This window comes from Phalacrocorax carbo, chromosome 1 (genome assembly GCF_963921805.1).
Source record: "Phalacrocorax carbo chromosome 1, bPhaCar2.1, whole genome shotgun sequence".
Lineage (NCBI taxonomy): Eukaryota > Metazoa > Chordata > Aves > Suliformes > Phalacrocoracidae > Phalacrocorax > Phalacrocorax carbo.
This window is the reverse complement of record NC_087513.1, coordinates 51,378,400-51,399,605: the sequence shown is the minus strand read 5'-3', so window position 1 is coordinate 51,399,605 and position 21,206 is coordinate 51,378,400. Positions and strand designations below refer to the sequence as shown.

The 21,206-nt window shown below is 41.5% G+C and overlaps 1 protein-coding gene across 2 annotated transcripts; it reads right to left on the bottom strand.

The window, feature by feature from the left end:
- Nucleotides 1-974: 974 nt before the first annotated feature.
- Nucleotides 975-13,627, bottom strand: AMDHD1 (amidohydrolase domain containing 1). Of its 2 annotated transcripts, XM_064451235.1 has the most exons (9): nucleotides 13,359-13,623; nucleotides 12,062-12,168; nucleotides 10,989-11,053; nucleotides 10,130-10,407; nucleotides 5,850-6,075; nucleotides 4,738-4,862; nucleotides 2,273-2,366; nucleotides 1,702-1,862; nucleotides 975-1,237 (listed from the first exon to the last, which is right to left on the bottom strand). In XM_064451235.1, the coding sequence occupies exons 1-9, from the start codon at nucleotides 13,493-13,495 to the stop codon at nucleotides 1,123-1,125; spliced, it is 1,308 nt and encodes a 435-aa protein (XP_064307305.1). In that variant the 5' UTR covers nucleotides 13,496-13,623; the 3' UTR covers nucleotides 975-1,122. The 2 variants fall into 2 exon arrangements, with proteins under 2 accessions (XP_064307305.1, XP_064307313.1); XM_064451243.1 differs by lacking the exon at nucleotides 1,702-1,862 and having other exon boundaries at nucleotides 1,119-1,237; nucleotides 13,359-13,627.
- Between the last annotated feature and the right edge of the window lie 7,579 nt (nucleotides 13,628-21,206).

Sequence of the window (21,206 nt, the reverse complement as noted above, 5' to 3'; positions counted from 1 at the left end):
CGACCAAGGGACCAGGAGCACACACTGCAGCACAGTCGCCTCAGCTTCGCACCACACCTACACTAAGCCAAGAGACACCACACTGGCCACACACTGCATTTCAGAAATGCCTGCCTTCATACCCTGACAGCTTTCCCCAATGGCCTGCATAAACATTATTTATGAGTGCTGCCTTGGGCAGAATGGACCACGTGATCACATATTTCAGCTATTCTTCCAAGCTCTATAAAAACAAAGGTCCACACCCACATCTGGTGGAACATCTGCTTGCAGAAAAATGTGTCTAGTGGCAGGAATGCCATTAAATTGTTTTAAAAACTGATTTAGTTGGCTAGCCTGGATCAAATAAAGCATGAACAAAGATACTCCATGGCGTGGCTTACATATTTTGGACGTTAACAGATATGCCCAAGGCTCAGGGAGATCAGAAGGTCATAATAAAGCTCATAAATATTTGTGATGGTTTTCAAGTATCTGTTAATCAGAATGAGACTGTTGTCCTTCCTCAGGGATCTGATTCATTAAAGCACTGAGTTTCAAGCCTGCAGAAATCAGGAGACTTGGTATTTCAGAGAGGTAAGATACTGTGCCTCCTACCACGGCTGTGGTTCCTGCTATCTGCCAAGTTTGAGACTCAGCAGACCAGGAACTATGAATGTTTCCTTGGGATGCTGTGGCCTCCCAGCACCACCAAGCACCATTCCAAATGTGCATGCCTGAGCCCCTGGCCCTCCACCACAGGTTACCTAGCATCACTCTTCCCAGTAAATCTTACCTGGATTCAAACTTCTTCATTTGTTGGTGGTTTTTTTGTTTGTTTGGTTTTTTTTTTCCCCCAAGTATAATAATTTTACACATTAAAATTGTATAGGAAAACATTTTTTGAAACTGTCTTATCTGAAATAGACACAATTCAAAATTATTTTTCATGCAGTGGACAGAAGGACAACAGACATCAAGATGCACCAGATAGGTAATGCTTGCTAAAGTTTATTTGAATAAGAGGGCTGGTAAGGTGAGCAGGCAAGCAATTTACCAGTAAATGCAAATCTGATTTGTCTCTTGCTTTGAAATATTCCATGCTCATTTGATTATGGTAGCTTCCTAAATTACTGTCTTCTCTCAGTAACTGCTCATTGTCCCACACCTGTCGTTTTGATAGACAACTTTTCCTTTAACGATAACATAGTCGATCAACGCTTCATGTCCCCCAAACTGGTAAATCAAGTGCTCCCACCTAAAAAGACAATGAGATGTTTAAGAATATCCGGACTTCCATAAAAGCAGGTCACATACCTACTAGGTATGTGGTACCTGGCAATTACAAAAGATTTGCTTGAACCATCAGAAAACACTGTTCCATGTTTACATGTTGATCTCATGTTGCATGAACACAGTGAGTTAATGTACAAATGTACAAATCAGTGGAAATCCTTCCACAAATTAAACAGGTATTATCTTGAGATAATTAGTAATTAGCATTATTTGTAATATTAGCCCCAAAAGTTTTAGGCTTTATTCTCCACTGGAGTGATTAAGGTGAATGAAAGTAGGTCTAGAATGCTAGCAGTGTCCATTTTTTCAGATGAAAATAACTTCTAAAGCACAAAGAATTCACTAACCTCTCCACAATCCACAATATGGTGAAAACCAAAGTCCCTTATGTTAAACTGCACTTCAAATGACAACGGAAGAACAAACCTTGATGAATTTATGATAACGAGATCCCCCTGCTTGCCAGTCTCTATGGAGCCATGCGTGTCTGATTTTCCCAGAGCATAAGCTGCATTAATGGTGGCAGCTGCTAGTGCTTCATTCATTGACATCTTCATGTTCACACAGGCCAGATGCATCACCATAGGCTAGTAGGCAAGTTAAGTGGACAATGAGAGTTACCAGTAACACGAATAAAGCTGTTCATGCCTCAAATCCCTAAGCACTCTTCTCCCTCCTTGTGCAATAGAAGGAGTTGTCCAGCATGATGCAAATCTTGCCAACTCCAAAATGAGAACTCTCAAAATCAGGAACTTTGAGAGGCTTTTTTATAAGCCTTTCAGTATATATGAAGAATAGAAGCCCTTCTGGTTTCAAGAATTTCTGGCAAAAACTAAGAACCCAAGTAAATAAGCATGAGCAATGCTCTAAGCTGGGCATACAGCTCCCTCTGCAAATACGAACACTGTTTTAAGTACGTGCACAAGATCTATACACAAGTTGTACTGGTAGGAGATTTCATAACTTTGTGGCGTCATAAGTATTAGGAGTAGCTTACCATCGAAAAACAGTACGCGTTAGGATTAAAGTCACTGCCAAGAGCAACTATAACTCCTTCTTCTAACATTTTTCTAGCTTGAGGTTGCTTCAGTCTAGTAGGAAAAAGACACTTGTCAGTACAATTCACTTAGCTATTACATGATGAATTACAAGAGCAGAAGTCATCACTCAGTTTGGCTACATTCATGCCTTCACTTACACTAATCCTTTTGGAGACAAAAGGCTAAATTCTCCTCTTGGCTCCCTATCTATCACCCTGTATACAGCATAAATGGGAAGTATGAGCCACTGCTTTTGCAGTAACAGCATGTGGCAGCGGCCAGTACCAAGCATCAGGCTCCAGGCCACTGGAATTCTGGTATTTACCCAGACCTCAGCCACTTAAGGATTTACAAGGTGAAAATCTTCATTGCTCAAAAAAGTAATTTTCTAGTCCTTATGGCTTCAAAGGCAGGCTCCCAAATATGAGCAGTGGCATAAGCAATGCAATAGTCCCTTCCCAATTCTGTTGGCAATTCAAAATACTAAGTTGAGGCTGTGAATTTAATCTGTGCACATTATAGGATTTTCTCACTTAGCAACGTTAATGCAAAAGATGTCTTCAATAGCTTCAATATCTGGAATAGCCATTTCAAAATTGTTCAGCCACTGGGTTAATCTGGGTAGGTGTTTGCAAGGGTGGGCACTGGGAAATACACTCTCTAAGAAGTTTTAGCCATAGCTGCTGTAAAGCAAATAGCACCAAACATCGTGTCCAAACCAGCATAACAATAAAAATGAAACATTAGAGCGTCTGCTACTGAAAAAGTAGTTTTAAAAGCACTGCAGTTAACAGAAAAGAACAATAAATGACATCTCAATGAAGTGCATACATTTGGTATAAGAAAACCCTCTCCCTATAGAAGCTTCTTAGCAGATTTATGAGGTAACACCACCTGCTCCTGCACAACATGATGCTCTGGGAGTTAACCATGTTTAAAAAGATTTGTCTGAAAAGCCTTTCCCCATCATCACATGCCCTTCTGGCCTTTGCCTCCCCTGCTGTGCTCTGCTCCCAGATGCCTTAGGAGTACTGCACACAACGGTTAGCAAAGTCTAACAGTCAAGCAATTCTCCAGCTGCTCTCTTTGGCCCACTTCTGGCCATCAGGGGAAGCCCTGGCCGCAGCTGCTTTTCTTAAAACCAGGGGACAGTATAGGGGCAGGACCTCCCAAGGCCTGAGCTCTCATAAGTGGTATGGAAGATGCTGAGGGAGGCCAGCAAAGGATGTACTACATCACCTCACAGGAACTCCTCATACATTGCAGAGCTTTCGGTCCTCTAATACTCTTTTAACTAGTTATCTGTTATACCTCTTCTTCATTTTTAGTGTTTTACACTGGGAGGCCTATGTTCAGTAAATAGTGCACCAGACACTGGAACAAATGAGGCCTCGTTTCCTATGGCTCATTATTATCCCCATCTTAGACTTATCTTGAGGTTATAAACTTCCCACCACATGGAATCTCTGGAGTAACACACGAGTTACAGCACAGCCTTTTCCAGAGGTGGCTGATTCTCTGTTATCTCCTTTACCTCCCCACTCAGGGTCAGTCTGCAGAACCACATGTCCTCCCTGAGATCTGTATTGTGGCAGGGCATGTAGTTGCAATCAGCCAGTGGTTCAAAAGCACTTGTGCAGGATATGGACAGCTAACTACAAATAGAAACACAAGAATGAACATAGATGTGAACACAGGTGGCAATGGCACAAGCCTTGATGCCTCAGAAAGTGGGCTGCTGAAAATAAACCAAAATCAGCTCAAGGATCTTCTCTTCATAGGAGGGAAGGTATTACTGGGTCATGGTCCTCATCATCTAGTTGGCTTATTTTTGGCATTAGGGATAAGCAGGTGAGCCATCTATGCTTATCTGGAATATCTGCATATGGAAAATAGTGTTCTTAAGGTGATTCTCCTCAGTGTTGCCTGGATAATATCAGATGAGATTTTAAAAATGCTACCCACAACCTTCCAGCACTTTAGATAAACAAAGGATTCATCTCCCTGCAAAACCTTCTGCAAGGGAGTAAACACATATATTGCAGATACAATTTGCCTGAAAAGAAGCCAATTCAGTTTTCAAAGGCTAAGTGGATTAAAGAAAACCTGTCTAGTTTTCTTCTTAAATGAATGCCTGATTATCACCTTAGCCTGTCATAAGGGTTAAATTCCAGTGTTGACTGAACCACTCAAAATCCACTGTGAGACTTCTCAGAAGTAGGGTATTGCTTCATATTTGAGGATCTCCACCAAAACCAAGATGAATAGGCTCATTCAGCTCTTTGTGTTTGTGACTGTCTTCACTCATCCATCCTGATCCTTAAGGCACAGATAAAAGCTTACATTTTTATATTAAAAGAACCTAAAGCCACAAATCTGGCTTTCCTGTTACACAAGTTTTCCTCCAGTCTAGTGGCCTCACCTTAGTATGTAGGCAGTTGTTGGCAAAAGGACAGCGGCACACTTAGCTCTTGCCATCGCCGTGATACCTTCATCACTAACTTCTTCCAGGTGGCTGATAGCCAGGGCTCCTAGTTCAGCTCCAAGCTATGCAAATTTTCAAGAAAATTACTCACCATTCTCAATTAATTCAGTAAAGCAGTGTTGTTATCAAATGACTGGAGGAAACAATTCACTATTAATATAAAATTAACGAAAAGGAAAAAATAACAAATGCTTGGAAGAACAAGCAATACGCTGAGGCAAAATATTTGCTAACTTACTGCAGGAAAAGTTGATCACAAAAAGGTATTAACCATCCACTGAGTGGAAGCGCGCCTTCAGTGGTGTTTTTAACAGCGTAACATGCAAACTATGGGACAGATATGGATAAAACCGTTATCCATTCCTGTTCACAAAGTATCCTGCAGAAAGGGTTGACAAAACCGACACTGGTTGCAAAACCAGCAGTGCAGCTGCTGCCTTCAATGGTAAAGCACCAAAAGGGCTTCTGTGATCAATCAAGTTTTTGGTTTTGGTTTGTTTGGGTTTTTTTTTAAACACAGCAGAGAATAACTTGAGCAGACTCCACAGGAAGGAAGCAATGTTTAAATGACGGTGAAACATGACCTCAGAATGACTTTTTTATAGAGGTATTTGGGAGCCTATTCTTGACTAAACCATCCCTCTGAGTGTGTTCACTGCACATCTGACTTGTTGCTGCTAACAGGACATTTAAGGAAAAATGATTTTTCAAGCTGCAAAGAAACCATGTTTTTGTCATTCTTGGGTTCATGGATATCCACCTTCTCCATCTGCATCCCATGTGGAAGATAAGCAAAGTCAATGTTTGATTAGGCAGTGCATGTTAGTCCCAGAGGTCAAGGCTTCCTCCCATGTCCTTAACTACAAAGCTGCACAAGGGCTGTGCTTTCCATCATCTGATAGAAACAGATGTCGATGAATGGTCTATTTTACAAAGTCTGAGAAAATAAAACCTTGGTTTTGAAAACTGCAATTCTTCCAAAGATTCAGCTCTCACAAAAGCAAAGCAAAAAGCAAAAATGGCTTAACAGAATGTTAAGAAAGACGTACCTCAGCAGATTTCATCGGATGGAGTTCGTCACCATGGAAGTTAATCTGTAACCCTATGTCTTTTCCAGCTTGAAGAATTCTCCTAGTAGAATCCAGATCAAAGACTCCCTTCTCACAGAACACATCGATATTGTTAACATGTATTTCACCACTTAGTTTGAGTTCTTTCAGTTTAGGGAGATGGTTATTGATAATGTCATCTGTTGCTTCAGTAGCTGTTTTCCCTCTAATGAAAGAAAATGTTACAGACCTATAAGAATAATATCCTTGAAGTCTGGCAAACATTTATATTGTGTGTGCAGTTAGTGGATTACTTAGAAAATGATGCAAATTGAAATGACTCAGAAAACCTTCAGATTAAAAAATTTAAAGCTACTGTAATTCATGTACTCTCAAACACTAATTACTTTCCATTCAAAGAACAGTAGATTGTATTACTGGATGTTTTTATCAGGTTACCTTCTTGGATGCTAACAAGACATGGGAATTTTAAAACGAATTCTTCTGCTTTCCTATTCATATATTCTGACCTACTTATACTGTATTCTAAAATACAACTATTTAAAATATGTAAATGATTATTTAAATATTTTAAATTATATTCATGCAGTATTTTTATGCAAGTATCAAAGCTCAAAGGGGACATGCAGCACAAGTCATTGTTTTGAATTCACCTCTCCTCCTTTTATATCATTCAGAGTGATACCTAGATAACTCTTTCTAAATCAGAGGGGCCTCCCAAGGTTCAATTTGCCAAAGTCAAAAGCATTTATGAACCCCCTATTACACAAAGATAACCCAGGAGAGATCAGTAAATGCCTCTGAAAGAGCAAACAATCCCAAAACCTGCAGTTCAGTTAATATTTTGCAATTTTAAGATCTAAAGATAAGTGACTAAATGCCTGTGACATTTCAATCCTCATTTCAGGCACTGGAAAGCATGCACAGACCAACATTATAGAAGTGCCACAGGCAGGCAAGTTGGGAGTTTTACAGTGGCAGTAAATTCAAGAAGCCAAATTCCACTGGGATTTATAAACAAGGTTCTGCAGTTATAAGGCAGAGCAGAACCCGGCTTATGGGCCTTCTTTTGTTCACCTCTCACTCAGTTGTTGGGTTTGCTCAAGCTTTTACCATGCCAAGCTTCTCCCTTTTCTTTTACTCTGCAGCCTTTGGAGGGATTTAGATTGAAAGATTAGGACCAGAGCCAAGAAAAAACAGAGGGCAACATAACTTTTGATTTCATTTGGGGGGACACATACATAATGCCCAAGAATTCAAAACTGCTGTTTTCTAATGCAAGAGACTTCTGCTCAGGAAATAACTTTGAAAATTTCTTCCTAAAGATGAAAAGGGCCCAGTGAAGCTTTGCCAATAAAAAAACAAACAAACAAAAAAAAGAAATTAGAATCAGACATCCTCAAAATCATTAATTTGAGTCAAAATGATGACTGGAGAGATGACAGAGCAGCTATTTCTTTGCCCCTCTGCTGTGAGCTTTTTAGGTTCATTTCCTAAAGAACTGGAACTTCTGAGGCTGGAAACATTTTTAAAAGTGATGGACAGGAACAAGGATCACTATAAACAGAGCAGGCTTATTTTTCTCTAGGATAGCTCAGACTAAAGTAGCCTGCACTGTTTGGCACATACTTCCGTAAGTACTGCCTACTACCAATGCGGTGTATCATTGTCCCACAGAATAACTGTTTCTAAGGACCTCTGGAGCTCATCTGATCCAACCCCTGGTGCAGAGCAAGGTCAATTTGAATCATGTGTCAATGGTGCCTTCTAGAAGCTGAAAATCAGCTTGAATTACCGTATACCTAGAAATCATGAACAGAAATACACAGCAAGTTCTAATTTCCATGTGGGAAAAAAGAATAACCAGTGTTGGCAAGTCTGGAGGTAGGCTCCTCTTAAGACTCCAAATATTGAAGCTTTACCAGATGAGCCATGTATTGCAAGACTTGGCGAAATGGAAGAGTTGGCATCTTTATCAATTAAATGAACTTTCTGCTGATGCTTCTGCTGTAAGAGGCCAGACTTGCAACAGTAAATTAAGCCAAGTGTAAGAAGCAAGCAAGCAAATGGCTTAGCAAGAACTTAACAAAGGTCCTCAGCAGCAGCCCCGCAGGGGTCTAAGCAGCATTTTTCATAAGCAAGTATAATATTGCTCTCGTTTCACATTTAATAGAATTATTTTAAAATTGATTCAATGTTAGCAGATTGGCAGTAACAAATTTGCACAACTATGATCATTCCAAAATCATCAGAAAATTATTAGACTTTTAATGGCTATCTAGTCAGGAATTGCCATTAAGTACATAGCACAAAAAAGGGTATTACATTTTAAGACATACATAAATCAAGAAGATTTAAATAAAAACAGTTAAATCAATCTTACTCTTTGGTTTGATGATTTACGCATAACTGAACTACAGGGCAGTTTTATGGAATATAATGATGAAAGAAAATTGGCATGAGCTTAAGTGACTTGGAAGATGTCTGTTTAACAGCTTCTAGAATCCACAAGATCATAATCTCATTTGCAAAAATAATACCAAGGAGCAATTCCCAGCCCCAAGCCTGCGGGCAACATGCTTGCCTTCCGATTCTCCACTGTTACGGAAGCTGCAGGGAACTCAGAGTTTAAAACTGGAGCTCAACAAAGTGGGATGCTTCCTTCAGCATGTTATTGGCCTAGATGTTCAGGAGGCAGCCAAAGGCTGAGCACCATGGCTCTGAACACTGGGCCTTGGATGAGAGAAGAGCTACAGAATTCCTCCTGGTCAAAATAAAAACCTGAGGCAGAGACTAAGTTTGAAGGGCAGCAGAAAACTCAAGCAAAATACTCTAGACATGAACATATGAATGAAAAGCAAAGAGGATTTAAGAAGACCCAAACTGGAAAATACAAAAAATTCAGTATTTCCTTCAGGAGATTTCCTCAAGTCCCCAGCTACCTTTTCTCCTTACTTACAATATCCTCACTAACTGTATTTTGTTATGCTTGATGTGCATCAATGGGGACAGAACTGTGCAGAGAGTGAGATGTTACACCTGTCATTCTAACACATAAGGTTTGATATATTTGTAAAAACACTGGAATTTATTTCCTTAGTTTATAGAAATGCTTGAAATATTTTGGTGGAAAAGACTTTATCAGGATATTGGCTGAAATCCTCCTAAGGCTTTTTAGGGGAGGAGGAAAGGAAGGGCTAAGGAATATATATAGCTTGGGGTAAAACCTCAATTATATTTTACCATTAAGTCCTCCAAATTTCAGTAGAACTTCTTGAAAGAAATATTTGGTGGTTTTGGCAGATTTTAATTACTTTATTCTTAACCATCTTCTAGTTACTGAAGATGTTACAGGACTCCTTTTGAATAGTTACATTAGCAAAAGATAATTTGCCATCCTGCCCCAGATACACAATAATTAGATTGCAAATAATTTTTTAGGTCATGTTTTCCTGAATGTCAAAAGAGGTATACTTTTTCTTGGAGTATGCTTGTTCTTTTAAATGAACATCTAGATATTGGCACACTATGCCTGTGATGCTAGGCCTGCCTCCATCTTCATGCCTTGCTCTGCAGCAACTTACCTCTTAGCCTGTTAAAATATACGTTTGAATATGTGTCACCTACACCTACCTAGATAAAACTCATTAATTCTTTCATACAATGAAATCTGGTAACCTGAAGATGTTATTTCCAACATGGAGAAAAAAATTACAAAGTGAGAAAGGCCTGTTATGGTGTATCTACTTGAGCCATCAAAACAGTTGTGATTAAGCACATTTACTTTAATCTTCTACTCATCTCATACCTATAAGATGCATGCAGTTCTTCATTGCATGGAAGCATAATAAAGCTTTGTTTACTGAGGTGTATAAGGATTCAACACAGTATTTTTTTTTTGCTAGCTGGTCAAAATAAAAGCTCATGGAAGAGACTAAGCTTGATGGGTAGCAGCAAACCCAAGCAGAAGAACTTTCTGTACAGGAAACCCTGTAATCCACATTATGTTCAGTGTGAGCATCAGCTGGAGGCAGGAATTCTGTGCTAAGCTTATGTTGGCATTTAGTAGCCATTAAATAATGCTTCCCTGTCTTCCTTCAAATTAAAATTTAGGAGAGCCTTCTGTAAATACTGGGTATTGTTTCAAATATGTTGTATTTTAGGAGGCTGGGAAGAAGAAACCTTTCTGAAAATTACAGCCAATTTTCAATGCAAAGTAGTAATACTTAACAAGAGCAAGAAAAATCAAGTCATATTACTTTGGCACAGAATGAGCTCCACAGTACGTTGAAGAAATACCAATATCCATGGATTGCTTAGCGCGTTCGATCACCCTGAGCATTTTAAGCTCTGTTTCCAAGTTTAAACCATATCCACTCTTGCATTCAACCAACGTAGATCCTGCTCTGCGCATGCGTTCGAGTCGGTGTTTGAAAGTATCAAACAGCTCTTCTTCTGTGGCCTTCCGAGTGTGTTCCACAGTAAAATGTATTCCTCCCCCAGCCTGGTGGATCTCCATATAGGACGCACCTGCCAGCTTGGGGAAAAAAAGAGAAAACAAAACCCAAGGCCCCCATACAATTAGCTATTAAACGTGCATTTTCTATCCAAGGGATTCTGGAAAGCGCCTTGAGGTCTCTCTGCAGTGAGAGAGAAGAACAGGAGGGGAAAAAGGCCCTATTAATTCTTCCTCCCTCCCCCCTCCTCTTCTCTCTCCACTTCCCTTAAGTGAAGAAACGATGTAAGAAGCATCCTAAAGAGAATTACTCTGAAGATTTCCTTCCCTGAGCCCAAGGGGAAAACCCCTCTCTAGCTCAAAAATTCATTTATGTGGGAAAAATGAAAAACAAACAAACAAAGATTTAGATGGTAATAGAAGGCAGCACTCCTGTATTGCTTCACTTAATGCAAAAGCATATCAAGGCTGGCTGCAAAGGCTGCAGCTACACTCCTCTCTCAGCCTACCAGTATTCAAAAATCATCTTTCCTCCCTCAGTGAGATTATCTCACAAAAATTATATATTTCTCTACAAATTAAAGACAGGAGTCAGTAGATAGAAATAGTTATACATTAAAAAAGAGGAAGAAAAATCCAGCTGTGTAATTTTATGTCATTACCTTCATTGCAAACTCATGAACCCTATCACCAGCCCACACTGGGTGTGTATGTGCATCTACCAGGCCTAAAGAAAACAAAGTAAATATACACTCAGGTTATTTCACTGGGTAAGAAAAAAGCTTATGAACATGCAAGCAAATGAAAAGGATAGCAGAAGCTCTCCTGAAAAGCCTCTATTGGTTAGAGAAAAAGAAAAATCCAACCAGCCAAAAATCTAGGATTTTCTTCATAGGCTATTAATTTTCTTTCAAATTTTTTAGGCGTACTGGCTGACACCTTATGCAAAATGTCTCTAAGTAAATGCATAAGTTGCTCAGTTTCTCATGTTTTGATGACATTTTCAAACTGTGGAAGAAGTGATAAATTACAGACTTTGAAATAGTTCATTAGACTTTAAGCCTGTGCTCTTTAAAAACAGCAAAGTGCTCAGGCTGGGCTTAGTACACTAGCACTTATTCTAGCAACAGTCCACTTACTCCAGCAGGAGCTTTTTCTACGAGCTGTGAAATCAACACTACTGAATGCCCAAGCCCACTGAAAATGAAACATAGGTCTAACAGCTTGTGTGTTAATACCACTTGCAAAGTGCAACATGCAATAGATTTGCCCAGGTTTATTTTTTTATCAAGTGAAATTGCAAAGTATGTGACTTAAAATCCCATGCTGCCCTTTTGCCTCCAACCAGCTCCAGGCAGGATGGAGAGACTGAGCTCCATGGCTGAATGGCTTACGGACAGAAAGTGTAGAGAAAATAGACGTGAATCTGAAAAGTCATTCAGTGGGCCAGCTATGTTCCCGTTGTGGTCTATGATACGGAGGAACAGACATACGATGAACCAAGAGGAGACAGAGCTCCACCACAAAGCCCAAAAACCATCCCGAGTAATGCAATTTTCTCCTTGCCGCACTCCTGATGGGGAAGCTTTGATACTCTGCCCCTCAATACAAGATATTATCAAACCAGTGCTGAATATAGAGGAAAAAGGATGGAGGGATGTTTAATACACATTTACTCTGTCTCTAAGCAAGTGCTGCCTTTCAGCATTGTATCATTATGAAAAAATACACCTACCTGGTAACACACACTTCCCGGAGCAGTCAATTATTCTTTCAAATGTTGCTCCTGAAAACTGATTGCGAATTTCGTCTGCCTGGCCCACAGCCTTGATACAACCATCTCTGCAAACAACAGACAACGAACACAGAAAGCATGAGTCTGTTGAAGTCAAGTGCTCACTGACAGCTCCTGGAGCAACAACTCTCTGAAAGCAGGGGCAGGGATCTTCAGCAGGACTGAAGAAGCATGCAGAAGGTGGTTTGCTAATCTTACAGATGCACAGAAAACGATGGGGTGATGCCATGCATTTAAGTTGTTTGCCATAACACTTGTCATATCCTCTCCTTAGATCCCTCAGGATGATACCGTGGTACTCTTCTGTTGTAATTTCTGCTAGACAACCATTATTTTTCTCTTGTGGATTGGCAAATATACAGCATTCCTCCAGCAAGTATCTGCAGGGCACTCTTCCTCTCACTGAAATTGAGCTGTCGTTGCCAGCCTCCACCGCCTGAATCAGACCCTTGGTGCCCTCGGAAGCCATAGGGATAAATCTCTTGGGACCTTATCTTCAGTTCAACAGCAATTTTCTCACGGTGGAGCTCAAGGATGGTACTGGGAACCCCTACACTGCACTTGATGGATCCTCTCAGCCACGCATGGAGCTCCACATCACCTGCACGACAGCAGCTTCCCGGGGCACACGCAGCACCTCTGTCCTTTAAGCCTTGTCTTTCTCCAGCTGTTTTCAAGCCACTGGAATAGTAACTGGGAGTCCTCACGGGTTCCTCACTGAAGGTACCCTCTACACTACACGGTTGAAGTGTTAAGAGGCAAATAGCAGTTAGAGCATTTAGAAATGGGAGAAATGTAATGATATACATTAATTATTAACTATAATTTCATCAGTTACACAAATCATTTCTAGGATTGCTATTAGATCCTGTCGGTTCACCTAGAAACAAAGCAGAAGCAGAAGAGGGTAACGGTTATGATCAACACCAGGCTAGAAGTTATTTTTACGAGGCTGGAAGAGCAAACATTATAAAGGAAGTTCTCAGGATACGGATTGAAATAATCAAAATTATGATGGCACATTCCAATACAGGCAGGTCACTGCAGTTCAACCGCCACTGGGCAGAGGCAACCACCGCACAGAGGCAACCACCATGCGGAGAGGTGGCCACCGGGCAGAGGTGGCCTGGCAGCCGGCGGCCAGGCTGTCGGGTGAGGGGCTGCTGGCAGCGTCCTGCTCCGGAGCAAGCCTCGCCGCCCCAGTCCCAGCCCCATCCCCGCGGCCGCCCGCACTCACAGCCCCACCACCAGGCTGGCGTCCCGCAGCACGGCCAGGCTGGCAGCGCCCTCCCGCAGCAGGTACTCCTCGCCCCGGCCGCAGACCAGCACCAGCTGCTGGGCGCTCTCCAGCAGCAGCCGGTGCCGGCCCGCCATGGCGGCGAGCAGCGCGGGAAATGGCGGCCGGCGCGGGGGGCGGCCGCCGCTCGGCTCAAAGTCCCCCGGGCCGGCGAGGGAGAGGCCGTCTCCTGCCCCGCCGGCCTGCCCCTGCCTCGGGCCGGCCCTGCGCCTGGCCCTGCGCCTGGCCCTGAGCCTGGCCCTGACCCTCAGCCCGCCTGGGTTGGCCTTTGCTAACCAACCTCCCAACAAGAGGGTGGACACACGGAGGTGAGAAGCAAAGCGGGATGATTCCTCCGGGACGCGGGTGAGGCGGGTGGCAGTGGCCATCCTCACCCATGCCACATTCGGCACTTGACAGGAATGTGGGCTGCTTTAAGAGTGAATTTGGCAGCAGCCTGCTGCCAAATCGTGTTGTTGCTGCGGTCCAGGGCAACGTGGCAACATCTGTACATCGTCCTGGTTTATGATAAGCTCCGAAGCATGGGTTTTGCCAGCTGGGGATTCCCAGAGCCCTCTGCCCACACTGCACCACCTGGAGATTTCTCTTTGCCAAGAAAACAGGAGCTTCTGAATTGGGAGCAGTTGTCTGCCTGCGCACCGCCTCCCCGCCATGGATCATCCCCCCATCAATCACCTCGCCATCCGTCACCTCACCAATGTCCATCACTCTGCCAGCATCCCTGCACCAGCCCCGAGGGATAATAGCACCTCTCACCTCACCAGATATTCAGGCAGACATTAATTTATCCAGGCAGATATTAATTTATCCAATTCCAGTATCAAAAGGTTTGTGCGATTCTGCTGCCCCCTACAGAATTAGGGGTGGGAGAGTTGGGGAGCAAGTCTTTACTCTCAGTGGATATTTTTCGTTTTCTTCTCTTTTCAGACATTCATAGCATGTGTAGGGCTCCAGCAGTTCCCAGATGAAAAATTGAGTGTTTTTCTAAATAAGGGGTCCCTCAGACACCTTTCTGGAGGTGGTAATCTTCTTTAGACACCTTCTTTTCTTTTAGTAAGAAGATCAATTGAAAATGCTTGTAACACACCTATGTGCATATACATATTCCTGTACAGCAGAAACAGATGGATATGTTCCCTCTTTGAATGAGCCTTTCTGCTCAAGTCTTGTTTTCAAATGAGGCCAGGTATGCAGCTAAAACACAGTATTTTGCATTTCTTAACAAACCTGAAAAGTGAGTAAAACTATGATAGCGTCAAGTGTTATCTTGTGACACTACTCCACTGCACCACAATATAATCTTCATCTTCCTCCTAAACATTCTTTCTCACTAGGTGTGCAGAAGATTGATAGGAGAGGTGGTAGGTTGTGCTTTACTGCTTCCGGGAGTTCCTGATGCTGACTTTGGCTTTCCCTGGCAGTATCACAGTATGTTTGAAAGCAGAAATTAAAGAGGAACCTTGCAACAGAGTCATAGCAAGGGCAGGACACTCCATTGGGGGGGTATGCTTAAGCAGCAGTGGTGGGATGAGAGCTTGTGTGTCAGGAATGAAGTGCAGCATGCAGTGGCAGAGCCCAGCACTCGCCGGATCAGTCCTGCCCGTACTCCAGCAGCAGGGAGAAGATGATTGAGCTAGAGCAGAAGGGAGCACCTCCCCACCCACACGCATCTCACTTCCCTGTACGTGGTGGGGTGGCGGGCAAATAAAGAGATCTAGAATGGGGACTGGACAGCTTCACTCTAGCGCTGTCTTATGGCAGTGTAAGTACTGCAAAATCATCTTCCTCATATTCACAAATACTTTAGGGTATATATTCAATGACCTGCTTTTTCTGCCCTTGAGAGGACCATCAGTGAACATGAAATTCCCACCCGTACTTGCACATCCCCATGTTTAACTGGATGCCTGGCCATCTGGTGCTTCTGTGAGCCAGGGCTAGAAGTTAAACAAAAACTGTCCTGAATGCTTCTTACGTTTATGTTTCTCACATCTACACATTTTTTTGCCTTTCAGCAATTCCAGAGAGAATTTTGACAAGCAAAGGTGACATCTGCAGCTGTATTTCTGGTGATCCAGTCTCAGACTCCAGCCACTCATAACATTAGTTTTGATAAAGGAGGGGGAAAAGGAAAGATCAGTTCTGTGTAAAGCTTTACAGCTGCGAGAGGTGTGTTGTTGTACTCTAAAAGACAAAATTCAGTTCTGCACAGTAGGCTTTTCCAAGATCTAAGGGCAGATCCTAATTTAAATCCTTAGAATAGGTGAAGATTTTGTGCTTACTAAGATAGGAGTGTATTTCATTCTCAGACTTATGTTCTGCTTGCAGAAAAGTTACAGCTGTGCTTGTGTATTTGTATATGCCCTGGTTCTTGTCTGTTGAAGAATTTTCTCTTTAATTGTAAAGGTAAAGGTCGATCCATTGCAAAGTCAGTGGTTTCTGACATGCTATGCCCGATCTATTTTTAAAAGTACTGCCCAGAAAGGTAGATGCAGGAGTGGTTTCTTGCTTGCATCCTCCTCAGAATATTCTTGAGTTTAATACAAAAAGTACAGGTTCTAACAGTTGTGCTGTATTTTTAAAATGTTGTCAGAATTCATTGGATGTAAACAGAGGATGGTAGGACACCAGAGGAACCCTGCCTAAATTCCTTTAACTTAGAGCCTTTAAATCACAACCTTAATGTTCCAGTGAAAGTGCTTTAATTTTAAAATGTGCTATCTTCAATAGTGTCCACTAATAATTTATTTTCCCGCAAAATTGTATAGGTGTTGATAAAAGCAATCAAAAGAAGAGAACTCCTTCCACAGTAAAAGATGGAAAGCCAGTTCTTTACAGAGCCGGTGGGTTTTTGCCTGCTGAAAAGATATGTGTTCCTAAAACAGCTTGAAAGATAATATCGTGTGGTCATTTTACCTTTATTATTGTTATTGGCTGTCTTAAGTTCCTTGAGTTTCCCAGTTTAGGCTGGAAAATAACTCATTTCACCAAAAAATCAAATTAAGTAAGGTAGGAAAAAGAAAAAAATAGTAAAAGTAAAGTTAAGTTAAAAAGTCAATTGAATATCAGGTTATTGATTTAAGAGATTTCATCTCTTCTTGCTGGTGCTTTGTGTAAGCATATGACACATTTGTTCCTCAAGTAACATCTTTTCAAATACACTGCCAGAGTTACTTTAGAATTTTTATTCTTGTAAACAACATGTAATTAAATACAGGAGGCCCAAGGTTGGATATGGCTCTTAGTCCAAATAGTGGCTAAATTTTCCTTAAATTTGTGTGTTAGGGCTTTTCATCTGCTAAACAGACCTTTGCAAAAGTACACATAGCATGATAAAATGTCCTGAAAGGAGCATATTGTGCATGTCTTAAAAAAAAAATTGTTATTGAAATTTACAGAATTGGTATTTCCCTGCTTACAAAAGCAGCTGAGGTTACTGGACTCTCAGGATCAAACACAGAAATAGCATCACATGGATGAAACTGACTTTCAGATGCGGAACTGACCCAGACTAAGCTGCAAATTCATTATGTACTCTTGGCTTCCTTCATATCAGACCGAGTTTTACATCACATTTAGAAATATATATTGCACAGCTTTGCAAAAGTAAAAATTAAGTAATTCTGCATTTTCTTTTTCCTATTTAGAAAAACTTTGCATCTCTCAAACCATGGCGACATTGCATTTGCTCAGACAAGCTTTCTGAATCCTCCCTCGGCTCCCAGGTTGTCTCAGTAACTGCTTTGGCTAAGTTCATCACTCCGTAGTGATGGGGGGACCTTTGGGCATCTGCCCCAGGGCACATAATTTGGCAGGAATGGTTCTCCCTGAGCATAGTGTAACCTTTCTGACCTATATGTCTAGGTTTCCTTTTCACAAAAACTACAGCGAAGGGGAAAAGGAGAGCTTGTGTGCACCTGTGTCCTGTCGGGAGTGAGGATGTGGGCACATCCAGGCATAGGAACTGGTATCATTCCAGCATCCAGCCTTATGGCTAAAGGTCATCATTCTTTGCAGTGATCTGTGCCAGACAGAATTAGAGTTTGCAGCATTTGGTCTCCTAGCAACAATAAGAATTTAGGGTCTTCTCAGCTAGGTTGTATACTCTTTTTTTGGCTACTCCTGGGAATCCGAAGGTTTCCAAGTCAAAAATAAACAGCAAACTACCTGTACTTAAATGAGTAACACAAAAAATAATCTCAAAACTATGTGTTGTCTGTCTTGTGTCTTGCTAGATATCTTTCTGGGCTTTTTTTGGCTACATAATTTCTTACCTTATTTAGTAAGTAGTCTTGCACGGTATAATCTTTTGCTGATGAAATGCCCTACTACTTCCTCTGATTTCTTCTATCCTATAAACAATTTGAACAACTTAAACACATGAAAGCATTTTATTTTTAGTTACTTTTCATACCTTATATTTCAAAAGTAAAATCACAAGCCCTTTTATTTGTATTTTTAATACACACATAAGGGAATATTTGCAATTCTTCTGCCTTTTGGATGTGCTCCAGAAGAACAGAAAAGTCTGTTTGCGTTCATGACGCTTACTCCGTACCAGCTAAGGACTGGCTCCAATTACATTGATGTATCCAGGGCACCTGACCTTCTTCTGCACTGCAATTCTTTCACACCATTTAGGACCAAAATCTGAATTCAGCACACGTGTAAGTCTTTGTCTAACTGTTCCTGCATGGGTTCTCCCATTGAAATGAATGGAACACTTCACAGGAGCAAAGATAAACACCTGCACGCGTCTCTGCAGCGTGTGGGCACAAGAACTAAGATTGGTTACGAAGTTATATGGCAACATATTACTTAGGCGCTGCGTTTGACACCTGGTGCTCTTCAAAAATAAAAGCGTCTTTCTGAGTTTGAAGTCTAATGGATGTACCTCTCAAGAACCCTGTAGATGCATAACAAAAAACCTGAAAAGAATTTGTAGGTACATGGAAGAAGCACACTTTCACTGAGAACGAAAATTCAAGACTCTAAAGCAGGTGATCTCACTCTTTGAACAAGGGAGACAGCTTATGGGAGAAAAATACATTTGTTTTCTTAATTCTGACTGAGCCCTTGGTTTTGCAAAATATGAGTCCACTCGTCCTTCCTTTTGTGTTATTCATCTTTGCATAGATTTTTGTAGAATTTTTACCCTTTTCATCCAGATATGGGTTTGAAGGCAAAGGTCTTTGTTTAGAATGCTGTCCCTCCTCAAAAAGCTGATTTTAACAGGCCTTTAGAAACACAGCAGTCCACACAGATTTCTTTCTTTCCACAGTTTGTCCTTCCGGGGCTAGTGAAAAAAAAAATTGGTACTGTATCCACCTTTAAATGACTGCTAGGCTTTGTGACAAACTATCATTTTTCTTCCTATCTGTAGACCACAGCTACTACAGCCTGCTACTAAAGAAACATAGAATTTTAGCATGAAAACAAATTAATAAAAGCCAGAGCACTTGCAGGGTTCTGCCACATTTGGCGACCAGGTGGCAGAGCTGAGATCTATGTGCAGTGACTTCTGTGGGGTCATTTACTGGTAAATAACCAGCACTAGCTGAGTTTTTGTGGAAGTGGGCTCATAGCTGACTCATCTGAGACTTTCACTTTAAATAGCTCAGAACACCAATGGTTTTCTATAGGTGACAAATAATAGTGTTTAGCCTGAAAGATAAACTCATTTGCGAATATGCTGAGGTATGAGATCGAGCTTATAGATGTTATTCATGTTGATACCTGATTTCAGAAGACTCTGCATTGAACTGCCGGTCACAATGCACAGAGTGGGGCTGGCGCTGAGCTCCCCACAGTGCCTCCAGGACACAGGTGGCAGGACTCCAGCCACCCTCCACTTCAAGTGGTTTACTAAAAGCTCATACCCAATGCTTTGTGGAGGCCTTTAAACCCAAGATAGGAAGCTGGCCGTAACGCTGGTTTTAGTCCCCAATTAGCTTTCCATCACATAGCTCCTCTCCTTAGGCAAACCAAGTAAGCTAATGGCACAACCTGCGGCACGTGGAATGTTTCTGTAAAACCTCTTTTCCATATCGTCTCAGGCTTCACTGCAATATGCCCATGCAAGTCCTGTCAGGGAAGTGGCTGGAGTCTTCAAAGAGCAGAAAAGGGTTCCTTCCTCTCCCTTTTCCACCCTGTGACCATGTCTAAGGAAGGCCAGGGCCACAAGAGAGAACCAAAGGAACTTTTACCTTTTGTGAAGCTCTGCTGTTGACATCACAGACAGATGAAGGAAGAATTGTTTTCCCCAAGTGCAAAGCAGGATAATACTTCTGTATTTCACAGCAGCATTACAGTAAGCAATCACTGATGAGAGCAAGGCTAAAGTAATACCATGGTTGTCATTTACGTTCACGGAGTGTACCCCTAGCTGTCTGGGCTCTGGTTTGCAGAGGGCCTCTCCAAACCGCTTCTTACAGGGAGCAATTCTCAGCTCTATCACAGCCTCAAACAGGGAACCTCAGACTGGCAGCACTGGCAAAGGAACAGCCTTTCATTAAGCAATGCTGACAGGTAGCGGAGATTCAGTTGCCCTCAGTGTTTACCCCTGACATTTGAAAACATGGTCATTGTGTTCCTGCCAAAACTTTAACATTCTGGTAATAAAGACTTCCTTTTTATGACAGAGGCTGGGAAAGCACACTCCCATCTTGCAGTGTGCTATCTCTGTTAATGCCATTAAAGTCTATGGGCCTTTATGACTGCCAAGAGGCTTTTGTTTGTGTGGATATTAGCTACAAAGTCAGTACAAATTCATCCTTCCTTAACAACAATTGTACAGCCACACTTCAAACTTTGTGACTCAAAGCAATAGGATATTTCTCAGAGACACTGGGATATTATGGATCTCCACATCTCACCTGCAGTGAAGACTTCACAGCTATATCCAAATAGTTTATAAACAGGTTTAAAGACCAAGTGTACTTAAGTATTTAACTACATACATACTATAAACTACATAGACTGCCATATCTTCCCATCTGAAACACAGGAAAATAACTAGTATTTTGTTCACAGCCTGAAGCCATTAAAACAGAGGTGACAGCTAACAATTTGCTCCTGCAAACACTCAAGGTGACAGTTTTTCACTTAGCGGTGAAACTCAGTTTCTACCAAAACAAGGCTAGAAAGCATCCTCTGTGTCCTCTTAATTAACCAATGCAGAGCTGAAGGAATCATTACCAAATCAGTAACCTGCAGTAGGCACATCAGGGTATTTCTGGAAAGATTTCCATTGCTTGTTCTACAGCCCATATTATCATCATCACCAAAAAGGACATCCCTGCAGCTCCTTCGATCTACTTGGCGAGTCAGCTTAGCCTGACAGTAGGAGAAAATCACATACACATGATGGAAAGTTCTTTACCTTCTATATGCTAGTCTGCATTCAGTATGACTACCTGACAGCTGAGTACTGACACTGATGCTAAACTGAGCTGAGACATGAATTAGCCATCTGTTTTCTTTTGGAGTACCCAAGTTTGAAGATTTAATTTATTCCAGAAATCATTTAAATTCAGCTATTTCCCCTGACAGTAATTACATTTGTTGACACTTGTAATACTTAAGAGTTGGGGTGGTGGTGGGGAGGTGCGTTTGCTTGTTTTTAAAGATTCACTTTTCATCCAATATTTTCAGTTTCAAAATGAAATAATTGCCTATTCCTCCAGTGTTAGATTTTTGGACACTAATAAAAGATTGGAGACCTTTTCAAAAGTTAACTTTCCCCATATTAAAATACGATGGAAAAAAAGTAAACACAGTATTACAAAA